The sequence below is a fragment of the Solenopsis invicta genome, chromosome 12 (assembly GCF_016802725.1).
Source record: "Solenopsis invicta isolate M01_SB chromosome 12, UNIL_Sinv_3.0, whole genome shotgun sequence".
Classification (NCBI taxonomy): Eukaryota; Metazoa; Arthropoda; class Insecta; order Hymenoptera; family Formicidae; genus Solenopsis; species Solenopsis invicta.
In genome coordinates, this window is record NC_052675.1 from 20,656,765 (window position 1) to 20,684,319 (window position 27,555).

Genomic DNA, 27,555 nt, shown 5'->3' on the forward strand with positions numbered 1-27,555 from the left:
TTATAAAAATAAATTCAAGCCAATTTTATTTCGACGACTTTATTCTTCCATTATTGTTATCTACAAATTATTAAATATTTGAATCTTTCTAATAAATTATTAATAACGTAAGTATTAGTTATCGAATTTTTATAATTTTAATTATTTTAATTTGTAAATATTCGATGTTTGTGAGGCGATATGAATTAGCAGACTCGTAGGTACAATTTAGATGATCGTTTAAATCGTACCTTTTGTAGCATGTTCTAAAAAACTTGTCATAAATTAATTTGTTATTGGTAAAAGGTAAACACTATAGGTATCTGAAACATCAAACTACAATATTCAACGTTTATTTGCATACAAATCAATACCATATGGAAAAATGGGTATAAAAAGTAACTTAAGTGGTAGACAAGCAATTCTCTCCTATTTTTTTTTCTAGTTTTGTGTAAATAGCTTCAAACCTATTTTGATACTGAAAAAAGATACCGAAAAACTTCTCGGTAAAATATTATCAAAAATGCAATTCTTTTGGTTATTAAATAATTCTGGGAAGCTGAATTCGGATTTCGCCGAAAAATACCATTGCGCCATATATAATTCATTAATTACGTTCTGTATTCCACACTACATTGCTTTATTGACATTCTATTTTCAGGTGAAAATAATGAAAATAACTTACTCCTAAAACGGAATGAGTTATGTTCTCCAAAGTGACTTTCTCCAAAAATTATGCCTGCATCTTAGAAAACAATGGTCTACAGGACACTCTGCATTTTGATATATATATATATATTTTTTTTTTTTTCAAATTATCGCTCATACTACGTACAAGTATTTAAATTTAAGCTTTATCCGAAGAAACGTATCCCGGATTGACCACTGCGGTTGCGATGCTATCGCTGTCCAGCGTATCCTCCGCCGTCTCGGCCGCCCTCCATAACGGCGAAGGCCGAAATAAACTCAGGAAGCTCTGCGAACAATTAAAAGGGCACAAATTAAATTGTTGCGAATCCGATAATGGACGAGATACGTGCCGCCGGTGCTGTGCACGTTCCCGCGAGGTCATATCTCCTCGCGCGAAACCGCACAAGTACTTTCGAAGTGCCGGAACGCCCGAAAACAACGGGGAAGGAAGATAAGAGTAATGTTAAATTTATCGGCTAACAGGAAGCGGAAGCGGTCAAGAAAAAGGGCTGCCTCCCTTCTTTCACCTTCTCGCTTCCTCCCATCCTTCCTAGAAATAGGTATAGAAATAGGTGCGATCCAAACCAGGGCCGCTGTTGATATATAAGTAAAATTACAAATATTAAATTATTAAAATATTTTTTTTAAATATTATTACGCACTTTCTTACGCCGACATGAACAATCTCCTCCCCCCCCCCTCTCTCTCTCTCTCTCTCTCTGTCAACAATATCTTATAAATTAAATTTAAAAATTCTGGAGAGATCTACGATACTAAAAGCATCTTGTCTTGAAAAAAAAAAAATAAAAAAATTATATACCGTTCATCACACGCTAATATTTTCAGAGGAAATAGTTTATAATATTCTTAATATAGAGCAAAGCATTCATGCAGAATTTTATTTAGCACCTCTCTCTGCATATAAAAAAAAGAACAGGATTTTTATAGGATACAAAATTGACATTTCGCAATTTAAAAATGCAAAAAAAAAAATTCAATACAGAGATATTCGCAATGTTCACGCGTTTATTTGCAAAACAATTTACACAATGCGATACGCTCCATTTGTGTTGGCAAAAATCCGAATCGTCAGTTTAATCAAAAAATTTAATCCCGTAAAATGTTCTTTTAAACATATGTCAATTTGTGTATTTCCAATTTCGTTGAAACTCACAATTGGCGACTCGCTCTCTCTCTCTCTCTCTCTCTCTCTCTCTCTCTCTCTTTATACGGTCGCGCTTTTTGTGCGATGCGCACGATTTGCACACTGCACCGGGGCGGCTTCCGGCGGCCCTGCGGCGATGGAGAGTGGCAGGCCCTCCCGTCTTCACCACCAAGGAAACTTTTCGTTTTAAAGTACGATTACTAACGTACCTTGGAAAAACTTGTATTAAGACGTTCCCCGAGTTCTCGAGATTTTACGGCGCGGACCACAACTTCTAAATCGGCCCGTAACCGCTACCGCGCCGACAGCGGCACGTAGCTTTCGGGAGATTCACGTTCTAATCGAGATATCGGGAACAGTGCGATACAATAACGCGGCAACGACATCGGCATATCGCAATTCTTCGTTACCGGAAACAATTCTTTTACTGCTTTACACACCGAGAGAAAAGTGTTTGGTATCTGTGATTATAATTACATAGTAAAGTAATTACGATTAGAAGCTCCATTTTCGTAATTATTACTGCTATAATGTTAATAATAATAACCTTATATTAATAATCTGTTGGCAATGAGAAAAATTTATTATAAATTATAATAATTTCAAATATTAATATATAATAAAATGGAATAAAAGTAATAAAATATATTTTGATGTAATAAATGCAATCGCAATTAGTGAATTAATTATTTTTTTAGTTAACTACTAGTTATAATGATAAAAACAAATATGAATATATAGTTGACATAAAATGACGTGTAAATTGTAATTAACTTATGGTAATCGCAATTATTTTTCTCTCAGTGAACAAGTATCCTAAATTAAGTAAAAGATTTTAGTAAAATACTAAAAATTTCATCGCTAATAATCTCAAAAAGAATAATTTATAAAATTTTTTGTGCCGGATGCGTAATGGTGAAAGTTTTTAATCGCGTTTGATTAATCAATCATACATAGGAAATGAGACAAGTTGGTCAAAATTGTTGGGAGATCCAATGATTCCGCAGCCGCTTCTACTTTCTCATTAGCGAAAATTAATGACCGATCTCCCAATAAAACAATCTCCCTTTCTTAAAGACGGCCAACCGTAAGTCATTAAGTAACAAAGAAGAGAATACTGATTATTAAGAAATCTCAACTCGAACTTTTCTCTAAAAAGTTGACGCCTTTCACGCCTGTTTGATAAATGTGTCTTTTCGGAAAATAAATTATTTTTAAGCCTTAAAATGCATCGTGCGTCTGAATCGTTGATCAAAATCAATTATTTTTCTCTTTTTTTTTAAGTAATACGGTATATATATATATATATGTATCTTTACTTTTACATCAGAAAATTTTCCACGAATTATTGATTATCATAATATCTTGATTTATCATAATGTCTTGATCTTAATATGGAATGACCTAATGAATAAAAGATAAATAATTAAAAGAACGAATGAATATTTTTGAGAAGGTCTTGAACTAATTAAATAAAGGCAGATATAATCCTTTCATTTTAGATTTGCGCATGTATGCGTAGGTATGTGTATGTGTGTGTGTGTGTGTGTGTGTGTATGTGTGTGTGTTTGTGTAATAATTTATGCAGATAGAAATAATCACTGACAGAAATTAGTTATTAAAGCTATTGGAATAAAGTAATGAAATTAAAATAATTTAAGAGAGCGCGATTTAAATCAAATTCAAAGCAAAAAAACTTATTATCTATTGACGGTAATATTTATTGACATTACGTTTTATTAATAACAAAATGTCTGGAGTAAGGATTGATAAATGATAATGTAAGGGGAGTAAATAATAGATCTCAGAAATTCTGAAGATACGACACAGCAACACAAAACTCAACTGTTATAAACTTTCGTAAAGCAGGTAGGCGTGACAAAACACAAAGGCATTGTACAAGATCTTGAATCAATAGTTTTGTACTAGTCTTGAGTCAAGAGCCTTGTAACGGATTTGAACGTCTATGAATCGAATTCCAATTGTTCGAATTATTGAATTTTGAATCTCTAAATATTCTTTCGAATATCTTTGAATATTCAAAAACTTTCAATATAAATAACACATATTAACAATTTTACAAAATAATAATTTAAGACGACGTTACATCATGTAATCAATGTTACTTTTTTCTTACATAGAAATCCTTTCCTTATCTATATAAATTAAAATTCAACCTAAGAATAATTATATTGTTAATTAAAAGTAATGTATCAACAATCCGTTTCGGGTAAAATTTTGTTGATTTGGTTCGATTTAAATTCAAACAAAAAAATAGAATTCTATTCGATTCAATTCAGCATCAAAAAACATTGATTCGCATATCTCTAATGAACAACTGTGACTCACTTTCATTTTCCATGCTTTTATAACAAAGAAGATGGGAAATGGTGCCAAGGTAGCTAGTCCAATTAAGATTCCAAGTGCACTCGCCCATATGGGAAATATATAATTGCCGTAACTCCCGCGAAAATCGGTTTGATCTATTTGGTATCCAAAGACCCCCTGCAGATAAAAGGCGAAACGTAATTAGTTGGTTGCGCAATTCGTTTGGTTTTTCATAAACATGGTACAGTCAATAAGTAATCGCAAAATCAAGAAAAATTATCGGAGTCATTAATTATAGATTATAAAATAACCTTATAGATAATAAAATTATATCTATCATTTAACTGTATAGTTTTTTATCTGATTTATATATGTTTCCTAATAATAATCGTCTAGTGTATAAAAAAGTGAGTCTCTATAATGAGAATATAACAATAAAAGTGTTGTTTTGTTGTTTTGTTTATCTTGGTGATTACCATAGGCCTAGATACCTCACAACTATAGCATACATGCTATAGTTACAAAAAATAAAGTAGAAGTTACAAAAAATAAAGTAGTATAAGATAAGTCGGGGGAAGATGCCAGTGTAAAACACTTTTTTTCTCGGTGTTATATATATTTCTCAATAAATAATATTTATTGAAAAAAAGTGCAACCTATTTTTTTCCTTAAAAAATCCTTAAAATAATCAGTTGCTTTTGTTCGCAGATTATACCATTTTTACGGTTGCTTATTAACTGTGTCATGTAGCAGCTGGAATTGTGCTACGACAGACGATATATGTGCACGAAAGCGTGGGACAATTATCAATTAAGGGAGATTTCGAATTTTTAATCAAAACTAACTTTCGCAGGGCACACCGTTCGGCGCCCGTCGAGGGAAATATTTCGATTCCCGCGACGGGCAAGCGAAAAATTTCCGCCGTTATAAATAAAAATTCGCTCGGCACACCTCGACAGGCAGCCAGATTAATTAAGCAGTTTGGTCGTGGGGAATACGACGCTTTGTCTCTAGGGGAACCGCCAGGCTCGTTGAGTTTTGTGAACCTAAAACTGGTAATCTTGCCTAAAAAATCCAATAGAAATAACAAAAATCGATACAATGTATTATATTTTCTGATAAAACGATTCAAAATAAATGAATAAAAATGATAGTGATAAAATATCATATTTAACAGTAATAAAAATAAAAGTATTATAATAAATAAAAACTACTCGAAAAGGGTCGGAACTAAATTCTTAATAATATTTCGTGAATTTATACACGTAAAGACATATTTTAGGCAGATAAAACGTTAAGTATTTAAAATTATATTTACTTTGAAATAATTATAAGTATATAAATTTATCATAAGTACCTATATTATCTATAAATAAATTTATTATTTATAAGTATTAATAAGTATGTGTAAACCTACTGTATTACTAATAAAATTTTTACTTTTTATAGATTTGTAACTATTTTCAAAAGAATATACAATTGTGATATTTTTATCCAAAACGATTTTTTGAATAAATTGTAAAATATTTTTATATTTATTTTGAAGTAATTTGTACAAATTGAAAGTTGTCGGAATATTTCTAAAACTCACACGTTACTTCACTTTAATAGGCTCCTTGGCGATCAATAACTTAAAGCTTTAGTTTCATTACTTTCCATATAAATTCGATTAATCGTCTTCACGCGATGGGTCGGGACTAATTTACGGTTTATTCTCTCTCACTATGTCGCCGAACTTTCCGCAAAGTTTACAGTCAATAAACGTAGGCTCCTTACCTCGATGGGATTAAGCAAGTCTCCCTTTCGTTACTACCGCCAATTCCTTTCGTTACTACCGCCAATTGTATCATAGCGATATACATTCGGGCTGTCGTTAAAGTTTTAATTGTTGTACAGTTTATTCGCGATCATGTAGAGATAAGAGAGAACCGTAATAACCCATTTAAATAACAATGAGGAATCAAAATATTTTCTTGGTGCCAACGCGCGTATTTTGCTTTCAACTTCTTTTTCATCTTTATTTAAAGTGATTTAAAAAATTTCAAGTTAACTTCATAAACATATCTTCAAGTTTCTAGAACAAATGTCTGTACTTTATTTTAAAGAAAAAAATAGAATTGAACAAACGAAGAAATTAAATAAGCAAAATTTTATTGAGATATAACATGCTTCAATTTTTACACCGTTATTTAATATTGTAAATGATAATGAATTAATGGATTATATTCATTAAAAAAAAATTTTGCGCATTCATTACAACTCTCAATTCTTTATTTAATTTCTTCATTTATTTTTCTAATTTATCGAGAAACTATTTTGAAATTATTATTTGTTATTTTATTAACGAATGAAATGTAAGTTAATTTCAAAATTTTGAGAAATTTTCATGAATTAGCTGGATGATTTCTCTACAATATCAGTCCCCTTAAAGGTAGACTATACCTACTATAAATTATCCAGCGTCTTTGTTAAAGACCCCTCTCTGCGACCTAAAAAGGGACAATTCTAAGAAAGGAACAACTATGGAAGATATCAAGTAAAAAGGCTCAGTATGCCAACACAACCAGATTTTAAATCTTTTTTTCTTCGCAAGATTAGGGGGGAAAATCACTATAAATGCAAAAAAATCGACTTTTTAAATCTAAACCCACGCGGATTCAGATCGTGCATTTAAGTCTATATATATTTTAAGCTTCATCTATCATAAATATCGCTATTATTTGCATATTATTTGCATATTTATATATTTAGAAAAACGCTTCAATGAAGGAGAAACTTGGAAAGAAATAAATAATGCAACCGCACATTGACTTTGCATCGTCGTGATTCCTCATTGTTATTTATCGTTTTCTTACCTCGCACACTACCGAAAGTGCTCGAGGAAGTTCAACCATCGATTTTCACAAAATTCAATTATTATAAATGTGAATATTTTTTAACAGTCTTATTGCAGATGTTAACAATGTATATCTATTATATTTTATAAGTAATTTATATTATGTAATAGATAAAATATTTGAACATTATGTAAATTAAATTTTTTATTAAAAATAAACTGTCGTGTATTTGCTCACAATTATCTACATGCTGTTAAGCTAGATTATTTGTTACTTTAAATATGTTCAACTGAAATTAATTTTATAAAAAATTTTATAAAATGTGGAGTCCCCCTTCTCCATTCAAGCATTTATCTAAATATACAATATGGAAATAATGTGGCATTTTGTAGTAGGTGAAGCTGAAATTACAGACCCTACTAAATACACGGTTATTTTGTTAAATTTAATTGTTAATAATAACTTTTTAATGAGCGACAGATAAAACTTTCTGAAAGTCACTCAGGAAGCTGATTTGAAGAACATATGCCGCACTGAGAAAAAAAGTTGCAATTAGTTGCAGCAGCAAGAATCTGTATGTAGTTATATTTTAATTGTATACAACTGAAATTTAGTTATGCAGATGATATTGTAAATAGTTTTTTTTCTGTGCATGGTCAACGGATATGTTCCACTAAATTAAATAATTGTTTAAAATTTGTTTGCTATGGTATTCTCTTCCTTACTGTACCTTTTTACCTGATCTTTTCTAGAATTGTCTCGTTTTAGGTATTCCGCAGAAAAGGATGTGTACACAAAGACGCTATAATAGGTATAATTTATTTTTAAGAATTAAATATGCAGCCGATTTTTACTCATGAAAATTTCTCAAAAAATCGAAATTAAACTACGTTTTCTTTTTTAATAGAATAATAATTTTAAAATGGACTCTTGAAAAATTCAAACAAATGGGGAAATTAAATGGTTAACTGGAAGCTGACGGTGTAATAAAAGATTTTTTAATCTACAATCACATACAATAGTAAATAATTAAAAGATATTATTCCTTAAAAAATGTCTGCTCATTTCATTTCCTCGTTTATTTGAATTTTATTTTTTTTCTAAAGTAAAGTACAAACGTTTATTCTAGAAACTTGAAAGTATGTCCATGAATTTTACTTGAGATTTTTCGAACAACTTCAAATAGATGAAAAGGTAGTTGAAAGCGAGATACCCCTATGATGGCACTAAGAAACTATTTTTTTCTCATCTCACATAGCATCTAAGGGTTATTACCAGTACGTAAATTTATTAATCCTACTAATAAAACTTGGATTTCGGTAATTTTGTAACTACATATTTCCAAAAGAGCCTACGATCATGATATTTTTATCCGAAATTGTATGCACTTACCAGGCAAGTGAGGGGTGCGAGAACCATCCAGCAAATCCACCAATAACCGCGAAGAATCAGGCCAAATTTAATTTTCATTTCAGTAAGATTAGTTAGAAATCTGTTACAGCCATAGAACCAGGAAGCTATAACGACTTCGGCAAAGCCGATCAATAGGATCGCCCAGGATGCAGTATGCCAGTCCATCAGCTTGAACAAGTAGATACCGCCGTCGAATATCATCGGAATCGCCAAGAGCCAGCAGGTAGCGCATATAGCCACTACCACGTAACTCTCGTATTTTCGCAAATCCGGACGCCTGTCCAGTATGGCGGTGTTTATCGCCTGCACGCCTGCGAACTGTATCGTAAAAAGTAACGACCGCGGCCGCGCATTTTCCTCTTCCTCCTCCTCCTCCTCCTCCTCTTCGACCCTCCCCGCGCGCATCGCGCCATTTCCTCTTTTACTTTCCTGCTTTCTTTTTCAATATTTCCTCTCTTATTCTCATAGCAATAAGTTTGCGTTCTCAATCCGAAACTGTCTAAATTTAGAAGGCGTAAAAAGAAACCGAACCGAATCCCACTCTCAATCACTATTTTTATTATATCGAATGTACCCGGCCAATTGTATTCGCGCAACATATTTACACGCAGGGCATCTTTCATATTTTCTAACAGCTCGTTCTCTCTGGCTGCGCTTCGGCGTCATCGGCGAAAACGGGAAGAGGAGCGCGCGACTGCGACGACGCCACGACGAGGGTGGAAGAAGGTGTGGATTTCACTCCGAGACGGCGAACCATAATTCCTTCCGTGATATACGAGCCCCGGGGTGAAAAGATGGGAGTCTCGCGATGCAAAAGCAACGCGAAACGATCGCCGTCCGGCCACTCGTCGGGATGAGGCGCATCCCTCTCACGCCCGCGGCATCTTTTGACAAATACGCCGGCCGTTTCTCAGGACGCTTGAATGGCGCCGGGACGCCTTCTTAGCACCGGGACGGATGTGAAATCTTGGCGAAATAACCACGTCGATGAGCGATGTGGAAACTGATGCGCCTGCTGCAGATCGTACCTAAACTACCTCCCGCGAATTATAACTGCTAAAATCTATTCGCGTAGTTGCGTAAAGTGTTTGCGCGGAGAAACTGGTTTATCGCGTTTGTCTAAAAGACTCGGCGATATACAGTGTCGTCGGAAAGTTTCCACACACCGAAGAATTCAGCGAACAGAAAGTTTCAATAATAGAAATACTTGCCGAAACTAGAATAAAACAATATTTTATTGTGTAACTAAACTTTTAAACGATGTACAGAAAATATATTAATATTATAAATATAAGATTCTTACACTCATTTATATTATGCTCTCTTTTCGTCAAAATTCGAACAAAATGCTATATTACAATCTTGAGGCAACTACTGCTTTAAATGTGCTTACTCAAGAAATGTCTTGTACTTGGATGGATAAATTAGAGTATAAATGAACGCAAAACAAGAAGACTGCTAATAAAATTTTAAGAAGACTACTAGTCGAGAATCGGAAACAAAAAAACCTTTTTTTTTATAATTGAAGCATCAGAATACTATTACGTTTCTCATATCAAAGTTAAAGCTCTAAAATTATACTTATCCCTTTCGATATATTTGTTTATATAAACAAATTTGTGTATTAACTGAAATAAAGATTTTCAATTATATCGCGAGAATCCCATGATCATTGTACACGTCGCACGCATTATTTCGTTCTGCTGCTTTGCCATTACACTATTCTAGATATAACTCTCTCGGAGAGTCGCGCAAAGTGCAAGAAGGCGAAAGTCGGACCATCTTGCAAATATACAACTCGTTGGAACAAATGCAGTTAGCGCGGCGATGTTTCTCGTTACGCGAAGGAAAATTGAAATTCACATCTCTCGCGCTTTCTCTATCTTTTTCTCCCTCTCCCCTTCCTCCCATCTCCCTCGCCTCCCTATCTCAGCCGACCTCGTAGCATTAATAATTTTTTTTTTTCCATCACCGTAAGTGACGAAGAGCGGAAACGGTTTTTGCGCTTGCGTGTGAAAATGGAAATAAAATCTTTTATAGTTTCCTTAAATGATCGTACGATAACATTTTTCCCTCGCGCTTATTGCCGTCTCAGCGCGAACGGAAGCCCGTGAGATTAAAAATCTTGCGACATGTGCGTATAAAGCGTAAATCGCTAGCGTGCTTACCTGACTACCGAGGCCGAGTATGAAGAGCATGACGAAGAACAGGATGGCCCAGAGATTCGACCAGGGCATCTGCACCACCGCCTCCGGGTAAGCGATAAAAGCCAGTCCCTCTGCGCTTTGAACCACGTTTTCGATCGCCACATTCATTTTCGTGGCCAGGAATCCAAGTATTGAGAAAATTACCAAACCCGCGTAAATAGATGTGAATAGATTGGTGACGGTCACGAAGAGAGCGTCTCTGAGAACGAAATTACCAAAACTCCAGTTATTGCACGGTCAATTACGTATATCGTGTTAATATAGAACAGAATAATCCTGGGAGATGAAACAAAAAAGGTAAACGTACGTCGTATACTTTAACGAAAAATCCGAGATACCATGGAACATTTCAACAATATTGCAGCAACGTTGCGACGTTGCATCGCTATCTGCGATATCACGCTCTCATCTCTGTCTCCGTAAAATAAGAAAAAAGAAAAGGTTCTCCTAATTCCTAACAGTATCGAATCCTTTCCGGCTTTCCCGATCTTCAATATAATCTCAAAGTAAATCCCTCATTTTTTCTTATATCCTGTGTATCGAGAACATTTTCTGCTTGCCTTAGGTATAGTCACATAGACTATTCGAGAATATCCGCAGGTATTATTGCCTAACAGGGGAGAAAATTGTTACGATTACGATGCTATGTTTACAAATCATTCTTATTAATCGGATTAGTGTATATTTAACTGTTTACGACGGTTATCTTTAGCTCTACAGAGAGATTCGTAATTATTATTATATCTTATATCCCCTTACGATCTCGGAATTACGCCAGTTGGTCGCGATGACGCCCGAAGGCGACTGCCCGTCTCACTGAAACGACATCGTCGAGTCCCGAGCTCGAATGAAATATGCAACGATTGCTACATCGTAAAGAGACTGAAACGTCACCGAACGATGAACCAGAAGATTAATAGGCACTTGAAATGCTTAGTCAGTGTAGTTAATTAAATACACGTCCTAAAATGAATTATTCGTACGCGCGATCGAACGCGCGACGAATTTACACGTCCATCCTGTGGGGCGGACGTGAAACCAGACGTTTTACTTTTTAAGAGCTGCCTCTTTCTGTCCGTTTTGCTATTAAGCAATGTCCTATGTTCGCGAACGACCCAGCTTCTTCTCTCAAGATGCGCACGTTCCGTTTTAGTATAATCGCACCTGTGGCAATTGTTGCTGAAGTTGCTGTAACTCGCGAGAGTCACCAGGGATCCGCAGGCGATGCCGAGTGAATAGAAGATTTGAGAGGCTGCGTCTGCCCACACATTCGCGCTTTGTAGCTTCGAAAAATCGGGAGATATGAACCATTCCATGCCATAAGCGGAGCCTTCCAACGTAACACCTACGAGATTATCTTACTCTCAGTCCCACCAGAGTAACATATGTTCACTTATTGTCGCACGTAACAATAAGAACGATTTATCTTGGTAAATCTCTGTCGCTAAAGCGAGCGACGATATGTGTGTTACCGTGTGTGACACAATCGTGATTAAGATTGTATTGGCTACAGATAAAACTGATTACGAATTAATGAAATTTATTTATAAGCGGTTCGAGATTTGCAGGATCAAAATTTCTTTAAAATTTTAATGAATTTAATATACACCTGTCACAGGTGTTAATCCTTTTTTCCATTAATCAAAGATAAAGTCATTCAATGCAACACTCAAAAATTCGCTAAAAGCGATCTCGACTACGCAGTATGTTGCAAGCTTTTGTCTTACTTTTTCTCACTTTGTTTTTTCTTCTTACATAATTCTCTATACACATACGTATATATATCATACATATATGTATGGCAAATTACTGCAAAATGATTTTTTTATTAAAAATATGTTGCACAATCCATGTAAGTGTAAATTATAAGAAAAACAAGTGGAAAAAAGTAAGATTCAAATCTACAATACTTTATTGCGCAATCTTACGTTTCTCGCAAAAATGCTCGAGTGTTGCTTTGAGTAGCTTTACTTTTAATTTACGGGAGGGTAATAATATCATGACATATATCAAATTCATCAAAATCAAAGAAAGCAAATCTTATAATAACAATCTATTTCTTAGTAAATTTTATTAACTTATCATTTTCTTTAAAGCAATAAATAAAAAAATAAATGGACCATGCTTTATAACAGAATTATTAATGTTATAAGTATAAACAATAATGTTATTAATAAATTTAATGGTACAAATAAAATATATCAAATGTACCTAAGAAATATCGCTTTAGAAAAAAATTATATTTAATTACTAAACTGATTTTATTTGTAAGAATAGATGAGTTGTTAGTGTATACGTGTGCTGGTGAGTTAATCTCAATTAAATGTACATCTATAGGAGAGTTAGTTATAGGGAAGTCAAGTCCGTTTCTATTTCTTACCACGTACTAGAAGAATTGTAAGAATGATGTAAGGGAAGATCGCGGTGAAGTAGACAACTTTGCCGATAGTCTGGATACCGCGTATCAGGCATAAGCAGCACACTATCCAAGCTAGCGAGAGGCATCCGAATAGCTCCCATCGTATGCCGCCGAAGTTATCCCAGGTGGCTCCGCGCAGACCGAGAACGTAGTCGCTGGACGCGATCGACAATTACACGCTTTGCAGGCGCGATCCTCAACAATTTTTGTCACCTCGTTTCTCAACGCTGAACAGCGGCGTAAGGCTCGTTACCGATCCTCCCGACACGATACAGCGCTGACGTAGCGCAATGTATACCGTACCTGAAATACTCCTCGGACGACAGCACCCGTGTATAAAGATCTTCGAACGCGGTGTCGTTCCTGTGACCCAGTATGCAGTGGGTACCATTTTTATCGTTGAAACCAAGGCTGGAACAGACCGTTTCAGTGTCTATACAGCTTCTATTGTAAAATAGAAACTGTATGGTTTCATTACTGTTCTCCTTGCACTCTGCGGCCTGAATACTGCTGTAACAATCTATCGAAGTCAGCATTAAACATACAGTTCATAAACGAATGATAGAATATTTATCTTGTTCTATCAACATAACATCTTTTCATCAAGATATTCGACTACTCGATTAGAATCCAAGTTGCGTAGTGACATTTATTTATCTATTACTTTGTGTAACAAAACTAATTAATTAATTTACATATACAGTTTCTTGATCAGAGCCACAAAATATTTTTGACTAGATTATTTTACATTAATTGTGTTGCATTAATTCTAAATAATGTAAATAACGGCAAAATTTAATATCAGTCACCAAGAACTTACGTCTCACGTTAGTAGACGTTTAGTCCAGGTAGCAGTTAACTACGAGCTTCCCAAAGTTAAAGTTTAATTAAATCTTGCTTAAGTGCGATAAAAGATAAGTTAAAAATTTATCAGCGTGGTGATTCTATTTTTTACTTACTGTTTGTGTTAAAGTCGTTATCACAATACGCCCAGGAGAGTTTGGAAGAGAAAGAGGCAAAAGTGTAGAATAAAGTCCACGCGACTATTACCATGTAATATATCATTACAAAGAAGATGACGACCAGTGTGCAGTGACCTAGGCCATGAAAAGCAGGTGCCATACGGCTGAAAGCTTTTATAGGTCCCAATCCAGTGTATTGGCCGATAGAAAGCTCCAGAAAGAATATAGGTAGACCCATTGTGATCAACATGATAATAAAGGGTATCAAAAAGGCGCCTACAACAATTAATAAATTACACAATCAGCTTCTGATATTAATTTAAAAATTTTCTTTACACATTTGAATTTTTATCGCTGTATGCAAGTTAACGTGAAATTTTCTAAAAATCGGTCAAAATGTTAAAAGTGCAATTACAATAATGATTTTCTACTAAACGGAAAAAGTAGAATTTTACTACAATATAGTTTACTACTTTTATCTTATCGTTATCAAATGCAGTAAGATTTTTTCTTATAGTTTAACATTATTACGTTTTGAATTGATCTGTTGATGAATCCTTTATATTGCTTTTCGAACTAATACGATTCACTATTACGAACTACTTAAAGATTCTTTTTCTATAAGAGATGAGTATCTCTCAAAGCGATATGAAGCACTACTCTGTAATAACTTATACATATTGAGAAACAATGAATTATTTTAAACATAATCGTTTTAAATCACTCTTGTAACTCGAAAAAATAATCTCTCCGGATCCTGGTTTATGGCTACTATTTTTGAATCCCCGACGCGCAATCTTAAAGTTTACGTATCAGTTTTTCAAAGTTTGTATCTATAATTTTTCGACACTGTGTAAGAACGAAGATACCGTGCGCGCCGCCGCGCCGTATGATGTACAGAGCGTTCCAAGTTTTAACAAACTATTACTAAACTATACCGCCATGTTTTACATGCAAAGGCAAAAAATAAATCAGATAAAGTCTAAAAGTTTTTTCAACGTTATAGGCCAAATAGATTAGAAGAATAGAAACGTGTTCGGCGTATCCTGTTCTGAATCTCTATTATAACTTTTTAAAGAAGCACCTATAAGAGCCTTGTATTCAACTACTTTCCTTTACTTCTATTCGTTTCACATGGCTTCTCAATATCGTCGTGACCCGAAACACTCAGCATAATTCGGCGGTCGCATCTGAAGCAGGTATTTCACATGTATACCATGGGACAGATACGTGGAGCCGCGGTTACAGACGCGTACGTACCACCGCCATTGCGATATATGAAGAGAGGGAAACGCCAAACATTGCCGATGCCAACGGCATACCCAATGCAGGATAGAATAAATTCGATCTGGTTGGCCCAGGCGCCTCGTTTCGGCTCGTCCGGGCGCACCACCAAAACGCCGCCGACTCCCAGAGAAACCCTCGAAACCCTCTTCACCTGCCAATAACACGCGGGGACACATTATATTTGCATCATATAAATTATCGCCAAGTCGACAAGGAAAAGATCTGACGCCACTCTGAGGACACGTGAGTGGTCGAGAAGAAAAGCCTTGACACCGACCTTCGACATATTTGCAGTACGAAATTAGACGTTAATCGGCCCAAATTTATCTTTCACGTTTGACAGCGAAAATACTTAATCTAATGGAATAATTAAAAATAAGATTGCGTAATTATCGCAAACCGTAACGAGGAATGTTATTAATTTTTTTTAATTAATTTTTTTTTATTAATTTTATTTTTACTAATTTATTTATAAAAAATACAAAAAGTATCGTTTTAATGCGAAAAGATTAAGATCATACGTTCATATCTTCGTTGGTAAGCACAACGAGAGTTCTATAAACATGGGAGAGAGATAAGCGTTAACACTGTCTACAAGAAATTTCTATAAATTTATTTTATGTGAATTTGAAAAAAAAACTTAAAAATAATTTTAGTATAAAAAATGCACAAATAATGAAAATGCAAATATTTACTTGTATTAAAGATTTATGTCTGTAATTTAGGTTTGATATTTCAAAGATTAAGTTTAACACTTTCAAACTATTTGTAACAAATTAATTATATTTCTATAAATATAAAAAAGTATTTATAGACAGTATATTTTCGCATGTGAGTCTTGGAAAGTAGAGCGTTTTAAGTGACAAGAAGCGAGGCCAAGGATAATCTAAGCTACTTCTCTTATAAATTATTATAACGAAATCGTTATAATAATTCGGAATTATCGTAACGAAATCGTTATAATAATTAATCGCAATATGTCACTACGGTCGATGATACATATATTTGTTTAGAGAAATAACTGACCTCAGACGTTTTCCTAGATTCTGCCATAGTATTCCGATTCGATTTTCACGTGATGACTGTATCTCAAACGCTCTCAAGATCACATTGACGACTGATCTGGGCGTCGACGGCGATCACACCGTCATAATATAATATATAATGGCGGCCAGATAATCCGAATTATCGAAGCAATTACATATCGAAAGATAATTTCCGGATCCACTCAAACGGCCCTCACGCTGAACAAATAAGTTTGATCGCATTCCGATTAGTCTGTGCAACGCAACGTTTAATGTTTTCATTAAAATCTGTTTTACGAGGTATCACAGTTGCGCTCACGGAATTTCTGATAAGACAATAATGTCGCCCGATTTGCAGATAACGAAGTATGTTTCTAAGAATGCTGATTAATATCCGACACTTTCAAACTGAAAAAAACGTACACATTCCCTTAATAACTATTTAAGAAATGGTATAAAGCACTTAAAAATGTGGCAAAACTGGATTTTTGATTAATAATAAGTACTAGGTACTCAAAAATTTTTTTTCCTTTTTTTTTTAATAGAACCAATTTGCTCAACAATATGCGATAACTGCATAATCCCAAATTTTCTATAATGTATTCGTTCTGAATTCACAAGCTGGAGATGAATTTAGAGCCTGTTTGGAATTATCGCGTTATCATATGTATAATCGACTTTGTAAATATTCGAAGTAATAGAACTTCGCAGCAATGTGCAACGTTATCTAGAGATAAGATTCTATAGGTGAAAAATTTGTTTGCAAAGAAATTTTCTCTTTTTAATTACTTTCCCTATTCTCGTTCTTTCTCTCACTATCTTATAATGCATAGATACAGAATGCTTACTACGTAGGAGCCGCAGATTTTCCGACTAATTAGAAGTAAATTCTTCGTTAATTTACGAAAAACTGTACAAAACAAAAACCGTAATTAAATTGTAACTACTTTTTCAGATCATTAAACGGGAAAACGGTCTTGAACGTGGTTAAAGTATTAATTTAAAAAAACTGTAATTAAAAGATTTTTTTAAATTAATATTTAAAAAATGTTTATAGATTTTTTTTGCATTAATTTATATGTAAAATAATTTTTGAATATGTCGAAAAGTTAAAAAAAAAGAGATTGAACAGGTTAATCTTTTTGCACTATAAATGGTTGGATGCGGATTTGGAAACAGAAAAAATTTTACATTTTTATTCGATTTCTATGCTGATAAAATTCCTTTTGCCAAGTAAAATGAAGGAACGCCTGGCAATGAACGTAGACAGACTGAGTACTGGAATTGGACAGAACATCTGATTGTCACCGTATACAAATTCGGACTTGCTGAGCAAAAGAACTGCCAATTATATGAGAATAACATTAGGCCACAATTTTGCACTTACTTGCTAAAGATATATTTATTAAAACTAAAAATCTAGAAAAAAGGGGACAGTCTTATAAGCCTAATTAAAAAAGAACTATTTGGGTCTTAGGGAACATTAGGAACTAATAGTGTTTAGCGAGTTTTGGCCCCATTTGCTATTACTAGTACTATTACTGTCACGTAATAACACGTTCGACTTCTACTTTTAATTTAAAATAAACAGAAGAGAAGGGAATAAATTGTTGTATAGAATGAAAGATTGACATCAAAGAGCATCGAAACTTTTGGAACGCTCTTTTGTATAAAATCATGTATTTTTTGCTTTTATGCACTTTTCCCTTTATGAAAAAGATATCGAACTGATTTTTATAAAATTTTTAAATCTTTTAAAAAATAGATGGGTTAAACGTTTAATTTTAAACAATTTACAATTCTATTAAAAATTACGGAAGAATAGAAGCTACAAAAAAACTGAACATTTTCCAAATCTAATTAAAATTCAGAATGAATTTATTTAGAAAACAAACATTGGCCAAAATACAATCATATGGAAAACAATTTTTTTTTAATGATTCTGATATGGCTAAATGATGAGAAAGAGCAGAATGTAAATACAGGCCATTTTCTCCCTCTCTATGATTTCGCAATTACATCGTCACCCTTAACATTAATTTCTTCTTAATTTCTCCTCATTTCTATCTCTATAGCATACATCTCTATAGCTACAGAATTTAAAAGAGATCCCTTACGCTACGACGTAACAAACCTAATATATTTGTCTTCGGCTACTATTGATTTTCCAACTTATACGTTGCGGACCGCGATAAAATTCAGAAATGAAAGGGAGCGACTGCGGTGAAAAAAAAAGGCGCGTCACTTTATCGTGGAAATGTCGACGACGGGGGAAAAAACTATTTTATTCGAAAGGACCGGGAAAGAAATGATCTCGCTATCGCCCGATCGCGTATGCTGGAGCATCGTGATAAAGGGAGAACGATTCTCGAATGGGAAAAGCGAACAAATCTGCTCCCACGGAGTGCTGGGATAAAAGAGACGATTTGCAAACTTGCTCTCGGAGTGACACATACGGAGCCCCGATTCCGTTCGGAAGGCAAACGCAAGCACGAAGTTATCGTTTATAAAGATCCCGCCCGACAGGGAGGGAGCCGCGACAAACTTTTATGAATTATGGAACAATCCCGCGTTGGAAAAATAATAGGCGTCGTCGTCGTCGTCGTCGTCGTTTCGTTTCGATTCTGCTCTCGATTCATTCGCCTCGTGTGTCAGGCTAAGCGTTTCTAATCTAGATCCTATTTCCGGGGTAGTTCCGAACTCACGTGCCAACCACATGAAAGGTCCGTGGCGGAGAGCACGCGCTCGTGTTGCAATATAATATGCGCGACTTGTAGTTTTACGAGGCAAAAAGCTCTCTGCTCGCCATCTCGCGCTATCCAGGTCGACCAGATCGAAATTCGGAAAAACGGAGCCTTACGCGCGTTGCAGGGCTGCTGACTCTTTATTTACAATGCAAATAGCCGAAAATGGAAAGTGACGTGGTGTAGCGCATACGTAACACCACGTTTCGATGGTGGAAAAGTGCGCGTTATTGCAAGGCAATTTCTCCGACTTGGTCAATTCGACAGTTTATCTTTGGTCGCTTTATTGCATTCGCCCGACGCGGACGCGAATGCGGACGCGGCGCGGTCGGCTCTAACGCTAATGCAAACGTTTTTCTACAAAGTTCTGCTGCCCCACCTGTCCGCATCTGCCTCCTCCCTCGTTTCTCATCCCCTCTCATCATCGGCCCCCAGCAAACCATGCTGAGCAGATGCGCGATCGATGTTACCAATGGGCCGACCGCTAAATCGTAGCGTGTATACCTGCTTACTCCAAGTCACGGCACTAACACTATGGCTGAAATTAACAGAAGCGACCGCGCCGAAAAGGGTACTATCGGCAAACTTGCTAAGCTTGCGTCAGGGTCAATATAGTCTTCCTTTCCCGCAGGATGTACGTAGCCTTGTGCGCGTGTTCCAGATTTCGAGGTACATAACCGAACTCGTCTGATATTCAATGAAATTTTCCGATACTTGAGCGAAAGGTTTTTCTATGCAGGTCCCAGGTCACTATTTAGAAATTTATTCCGAGAGAATACATCGACACATAATCGAACTCGTCTGTACCAATGTCTTTCTCTCTCTCTCTCTCTTTCTCTCTCTTTTTCTCTCCCCTTTTCCCCTTTTCTCTCAGGATAAATTCTTAAATAAGGACCTGCACATAAAAACCGATTTTGTTCAAGTATCGGAAAATTCCGCTGGATACCCATACAGCACAAACATACAATACAAGGAATGAAGGCGTCCAAAGAATGTCCTAAGGCGTTTGAATGTTCTAAGAACGTACCCCTCGGATAAGATGTATTGTCTAAGTACAGATCCAAAAACAATTTTATTAGACCATCAAGATAATTGTGTACAACACTCGAGCTAGCTGATAGAATACCATAACTTTTTACAGCGTTGCTCATCGTGCTTAAATGTTGTTGAATGATCGGGTGATAGGATAGGTAGTATGAATCCATATAGAAAAAAACAATTTTACCAAAGTATTTAAAAATTTATTTAAATATACGTAGAAAATAATTTTAGACTATCACAATAATTATGAAAGACATTTGAGCAACGCTACAAAAAATTTTGAAATTCTACCCTAACTAGCTTAAGCGTTCTAAATATTTTAACGGTCTAGTAAAATTCTCTTTGAATCTGTACCTAGCGAAAATTTCTGATACCTGAACAGCAAATCGATTTTTTGTCTCTTACCTGAAAATAGGCACTCACAGAGAAGAAAAAGTATAACATAAACGAGCACGGATGTCGAAATTAGGTAGTTTATGGTATACATATTTGATGTAGTATATTTGAGAATGGATTGTTTGAATCTTTTTATATCATAGACGTTTATTATTTAGATTATATATATGATTATGATCACATAAGAAATTTCAAGAGTATTCTAAATGATAAAATAAATGGAACAAAATGCGTAGGTAGACCAGGAAAGAATATGAGAAAACAATGTATCAGAGAAGAGGCAAAAACTACTTGAGGTACACGACAATGAAAAGGAGCGGAGAAGGATGGAAAAAGTCAGAGAGGCCCAAACAAAGATGCAATAGGAGATGCACGGGAAAAGAAGATATGAGATTAGAGATAGTAGTTCGTTCCTTTTTCTTTTCTTTCCATCTCCGTTTCTTTCTTTCGGTCTTGCGAATATACAACATTTATTATTCGTGACCAAAGCAGGTATTTTCCAGCGATTTAATTCCTCTTTCTCTCTTCCTCCCTTGCTCCCTATTTATTTTCTTTACTCCGCGAGATGTGTTTTCAGAGTGATGATGTGATCGCGAGTCCACGACGCGTCTCGCTGCGTTCGATTCAGTCCATGTACAGACTACGTGTAAATGGACCATCAGCAGCCAAAAACACAAGTGAACGGAGAGTCGGGCACTTCCGGTGGTCGTTGGTAACGTCGATAAAAGCACCGGGAACGATAATATCGCTTGCGCACGCGCGATATCTCGATCTAGAGGAAGACAAAGTAATGGTCAAGCCACCTTCCGATTGTTAGGCGATAGCGCAAGTGTTCCCTTGACCGTTGAAACACGGCGATCAATAATTAAAAATTCGACGTTACGCCAAGCGTTCGTTCCGCCGTGAAAGACAGATCTCGTTGCGAATATGTCGCTTGCGAATATGTCGCACATCCGGCGTATCCGACGTATTTAGAACGCATCCGGAGAAACGTGTCGCGAGGCGCTATACAGCGGGAAAAGTTTGTGGAAAAAAAATAAATAATAAAAATGTTCGTGATTTTTTACTGCGACCAGGAGTTTCCAAACATTGTGTTGTTACGGGCACACGAGGTCGTTACTGTAACAACCGACCTCGGGAAATTCGCGATGTAACCATCTGACACCCATAAGTCATTATTTTCTTTTTTCTAACAAATTTTTCTAACAAATTAAAATAAAACTATACTTCTTCGACTCATGCAACAAGTTTGCGAAAGAAAAAGTTCGTACACAATAATCTTTGGTCCGCAGTGCCATTGATACCATCTCGTTTAATCTTCTTAGTTTGTCGATATAATAAATAATAGTAATAAGTTTATTTATACATTTATAATAAACAATCATTTTTTTTAGATTATAAATAAACTTAACATTTTTCTTATTGTTCTTATTAGTTTACATTGAGCGATATCTGGACTCTCTCTGCTACTATTTTTCGAAATTAATTCTCATCGTGAATATATTTGTATTCTAATTTTTATAAATAAATATTCTACAAAAGAGATATAATGTTATTTGACTTTTCTATTTAACAACGTTTTAAAAATAATTTTAAAAGAAAAAGTTCCTTTCATACAAAAAAGATTTTTTTTCCACGAAAAAGATTCCTTTCAGAAAGAAAAAAACACCATTTAAAAAAAAACTATTAAAAAAAACCAAAAAAACCAAAAAGAGTCCTATTGTGACGAATACAATTATGGCGAATACGCGATGGAAACGTCTGGAAAACAGCATTCTCGATACAATAGATACGAAATCATTGTAGAACATACTCTTACAATAGCAATCTCTCGTGTGGTCGCTGGCCGTTCAGTTGTGAAAACTTAATTCGCCGATTTGTTCCGCCGTTTTATCTCTCAGTCTATCGGCCAACATTCAGGTTTACTGGACCTACGTCTATTCGCGTGGGTCTTTTACGAGAATTTGAAAAAGTAAATATAAAATCACACAAGAAATCAACACGAAACTCTAGCTATGGCTCTCCTTTAATTAGTTGTATTTTCGCATATCTATATTCCTTTACCTTTACAAGAAAAATAAGTAATTTCGCGATTTTTAATATTTTATACCTAGGAAGGAAAAATGTCTCTGTGAGCCAACACTGGGTATTCGTGTGTAGTTAGATAATTTATTTTTTTCAAAGAGAACAGTAGACATTTCGATACGTGATTGAGTCCTCTTCAATAGAATAGAGATTACTAGTTAACAAAATGTCCAAAGCATGTGATAAACTGTAAAAAAATTTAATATTTTAAATGTTGGACATAAACATAACATCTACATTGTATAACACCTAATAAAATTGTAGGATATTTATTCCTTTAATTTATTATAATGTTAGCTTAAGTTTTATCAGCGTGTGACAGCGAGATACACGATAAAGTTATCTATATAGATTATCTGCAATAAGAGTGCGACGAGGATTACGATGTAAGAGAAAGTTATGCCTTATACACATCAAGAATGTAAACTTAATAAAATAATTGGGTGGAGAATGCGAGTGTTTGCACAAAGGGGACATAGTCAAATAATCAAATAAGGACGAGATAACGGATTTAATTATCTATTTCATGTTAATGACATTGCTATCAACGATTTCTTATCTTATGTAAATTATATAATTTATGACTATACGTTGCATTAGCCGATGTGCATATTTAACTGTAGAGGAAATATTTAATAAAATACGCTTTGCGTATATTTTTCATATTTACAAATTGCCGTATCATCCGTATGTCTGCCTTAAATATTTTATTAATATTTTATTAATAATGATACAGCAATTTTATTAATAAAATATTATAATTATATTAAAATTATTTGGTTAGTTGGATACATAATTTTGTTTATCAATATTATTTATTAATATTATCTTTGTTTTTATGCTTCTGAAAATCCATGCAAACATGGTGATACAGGAAGGCACACAACACTTATTAGCAAAAAGTTTATTGGTAAATATGCAAATACAGATACATATGTGTTCCACGCTGATGAATAGCGTCTCGTTGATGCTGATCTCTGTTGAAACTATTTGGTTCAGTTGCATGTAAACGCATATATGCATACGTAGTTTAAGATTGCGTTCTTCTATCCTTCATGCTAACGGATTAAAACGTGCGTTGTGAAATGTGAGCGCAGTACTCACAACGCGAACAGCAATGTGATATATTCCTCTTCCTGTATTACGAGAGATGCATTTGAAGCTCGTATTTACCGATTACTCGCGCATGTTCCATTTATATTAATACTTTTCTACAAAATATCATTTTTTTTAGCACCACGTTTCGCCGACTTTGCGATACAATATTTACGATGCAAACAATACTGAAATTTCTTTGATTAATCTAGTAAAAACATTACAATATTGATTTAAAAAAATATATATATGCACTTTTAAATGTTTATATTATTTTCTAGATCAGGGCATGGCACGCATTGCACTTTTTTAATAAAAGTTTATACAGCATTTTACTTTGTCCTGCGAAAGTTTCAGCCATGTCCTCGTCGAATTAAAAGATCTACAGTTCTATATAAGTTTCAGAAAGAGTTCTCATGATAAACATTGTTTTTTTTTAATAATTTTTGTTATCCAAAGAAATCATTTGTTTATGAGACCGTGAAATACAATCAATGCAGTTTTCGAGAATTTTAGCTAGACTTTATTTTTTGGGCCAAACTGTCGAAAATCGACTATCATTTTATCTATGTTCCCATAAAAGCGTTTTTTTTTGGATGATAAGAATTATTTAATAAATAATTTTTTATTAAATATTTAATAAATAATAATTCGAAAATACTATCGAAAATAAAGCCAGAATTCTCGATAATTAACAAGTTTTCACGCAATGATATGCCAGCTTCATACACACATACACACACACACACACACGCATTTCCCTTGCTTTACTTTCCAAGATCGAGAAAGTTCCTTTAGCGAAAAAGTATTCCTTGAAGACGGATCGTTACCTGACAACTTCTCTCTATTTTAGTTCCACGGGACACAAGCTTTAGAACTCAGAATGCCGTAACCATTAAGAAAATGTCTATTCAGAAATCTGTATCCAGCAAAAACAAGGTCATCAATCATGACTGCCTTCCGAAATTTATTGTCGGTATTGAAAATCTATAGTATCATCCGTGAATATAATGTATTTCAAAACACAGCCTTTTTTTCTATTTCATTGTTGTTATGCACAAAAGTTTTAAAACAAAAAATATTTTATAAAATATTAACGTTCTATGATATCTTAGAACTAGTTTTTCAGCAGAAAAAAAACAAATAGAAGTGATTTATGAAGTGAATATGATTCTAACGGAAGCCTTACTTTCTTGGCGACTCTGTTTCAACATGTGCCGTAAAGAATTCGAAAACATAATATATGATAAAACATTAGAAATGTATGTTTCATTGAAAAAAGGTAAAAAAAAACCGAAAAAACTTATATAACAATCCAATATAAGCTACAACGGATTATAACGGTTACTAATTATATAAAATTAGTGCATTGTAATTCTTTAACGAAATCACTTTGATTATTCAAATAATGATATACAGCCAAACCTTCATTTGGAACTTAATATTATAGTACTTCTTAATAATTAAAGATTAAAATTATTTTTATTTTTGGAAGCCTTTCGTAGGTAGTGATAACAGAATTTAATCTATGAACTTAAGTACTTGAGGAAATTTGATTAGGTAAAATAGCTGTAACATAATTATTTATTTACTTAAGTATAACATAGGACAATTAGATAACTTTATAACATGGCAACTGCTTCATTAAAAATTACCGTGCACGCATATCGATTAACTTAACTTATCAGCACGTTATTGATACTTAAAAATAATGAGTAAATGTATATCGATCTATCACAAAATAACAACTGATTATCCTTAATTCATTAATCGATCAAATTTGTAAAATTTTTCTTTAATAAAAGTGTGTCAGAATAAATTTGCAAACATTTATAAAAAAATAAAACATGTATATATAAATCTAATATTTAATCCCAATTTACAATCCTTATAATGCCATCTCGTTATTATGTCCACAACGTGCGAGTATACCCGGAGCGAGTTCCCGTTCCGTTTAGAAAGAGAGGTACTTCAAGCGTAGCGCTTTCTTGCTCTATGTGAGGAAATTGAAGAGAGATGCCGAACCGCTGAAGCATTTGAACTCTCTTTTTAACGAAGCATAGATACCGAGGAAAAACATTATTTATATCTATTCTACGAGTAAACTTAAATAAATCATAACAATAACGATAATAGTATTTGAAATTACAAGATTACAATTTTTAATAATTTCCAAGATCATTAATCGAATGTTTTGTTTTTGTTAACTCGCTTTTGTAACATAGACTCAGACTAGTTAGAGAGAGTACTTTGTTGTCAGACGATATCTAACTTTAGGGATTGCGTTACGGCTTACCGGCATCCTGTGGTTATCGATGCAGGTAAAAGGAAACCAACATAAACCTGAACAAAATTCCACATGTTTATTGTAGAACTTCTTCATGCATACTTCGTAATATTTTCAATATTTTTAATATTTATACCGTCAATCACACATTGTCAATTCACATTTGTTAATAACAAATAACAAATTCATATTAGATCTAATATGAACAATTTCTTGGGACTTATACAAAGTTTTCTTCTTTTATAATTTTTCATTATAAACTTTATTTACATAAATAAAGTTTTAACTTGAGAAAAAGTTAATAAGTTAAACTTTGTTTTAAAAATAGTTATTACAATAACAATGATTTTAAAAATATCATTTAGAGTTTAAAAACCTCATTTAAAATTAACTAAGTTAAATAAAAGTTTGTCAACTTAAATAAGTAAACCAGTGCCAATTATGCTCAAAGCTGGACCTTTATGTCCAATAATATTTGGCTCAAGGTCGAAAAGTAACAAAAAGTAGAGCGAATTCAGCTATGCTTTCCATCGACTTCACGCTGACCATAAGAAGGGTTTATATTAGCATCCCACTATTCCCTACTTATATTTCCTCCTCTCTTTCCCTATTCATTCCGTTTCTATTACTGAATTTTTATATTATATTTTTCTATTCATATTACATCTTTCTACGCCTATCAATAAATAGATGAGCATAACTCTTTTGATATTTATACTTGTTTATACCATATTATAATGTTTTAAAAATTGCTTTTTTCAAATCACTAATATAAAACCAGAAAAATTCCAGTTTTTTTCGAAAAATTACTGTTTTAGCTATGATATAACAATACTTTTCAATTTTTAATTTTATAACATACTTTTATCATGAAAAACCATAATTTAAAGTTAATAAATCACTATAAACAATATCAAGAGACACGGTAGTGTCTAGTGTTATGCGCAGCGCAAGAAATGAGCACAAGGGATGGCCGAGCTGTGCGAGAAAGACGCCATGCGGTTTAAGTATGTCTCTCTCACTTTAATAGTACTATCGTAGATAAAAACATCAGCTCCAGTTGCGGTTGCGTAGTGAGTCAGTCAAACTAACCTTATTTTGATGTATTTTAAGCAAGGAGTTTCGTATACCGGTTAACATAAGGTCTAAACAAAAAAAAAACATTAACAAAACTGTTTTACTCGGAGACCGTTGTAGATATAACGATTTATAAACATTTATTTTGACATTCTTAAAACGGTCATTGTAAATTTTTATTGCAAATATGTTTTTTATGTTTATAAAAAATTTTAATTTTATTAATAATAGAAAAGCATTTTTTAATTCCTTGATTTTTTTTAATAACATTTTATATTAAATAATTAAAACCGATTTAAAAATTATATATAACAATTAAAAAATATAAAATTTAAATAAAGTCTCATCCGCGAGAATCGAACCTGAGACCCTAAGCGTATCAGTCGACGCCCTAACGCCTTAAGCTACGTCGCTTATTCGATAATCTTCTGTAATGGTACTATAGGCGTTGAAAATATTTAAGTATAATTTTCTCGAAAATGCATAACAAGGAGTGGGCAAGAACTGTAAAATGCCAA

The 27,555-nt window shown here is 33.9% G+C and overlaps 1 protein-coding gene across 1 annotated transcript; it reads right to left on the minus strand.

Annotated features, from left to right (window-relative positions):
- Positions 1-312: 312 nt before the first annotated feature.
- On the minus strand, positions 313-16,533 carry LOC105202689 (sodium- and chloride-dependent glycine transporter 2). The gene is made up of 10 exons (XM_011171311.3): positions 16,314-16,533; positions 15,261-15,438; positions 13,998-14,276; positions 13,342-13,558; positions 13,000-13,193; positions 11,784-11,964; positions 10,581-10,818; positions 8,392-8,730; positions 4,184-4,339; positions 313-955 (listed from the first exon to the last, which is right to left on the minus strand). The coding sequence occupies exons 1-10, from the start codon at positions 16,338-16,340 to the stop codon at positions 827-829; spliced, it is 1,938 nt and encodes a 645-aa protein (XP_011169613.1). The 5' UTR covers positions 16,341-16,533; the 3' UTR covers positions 313-826.
- Positions 16,534-27,555: the final 11,022 nt, after the last annotated feature.

Excerpts from the sequence above, each read along its gene's own strand:
- LOC105202689 (XM_011171311.3), bottom strand. The coding sequence starts at position 16,340 with ATGGCAGAATCTAGGAAAACGTCTGAG. Across the intron at positions 13,559-13,997 it reads TAACGACTTTAACACAAACA|ATTGTTACAGCAGTATTCAG; the intron begins GTAAGTAAAAAA and ends TGACTTCGATAG. Across the intron at positions 13,194-13,341 it reads TCGTCCGAGGAGTATTTCAG|CGACTACGTTCTCGGTCTGC; the intron begins GTACGGTATACA and ends GATCGCGTCCAG.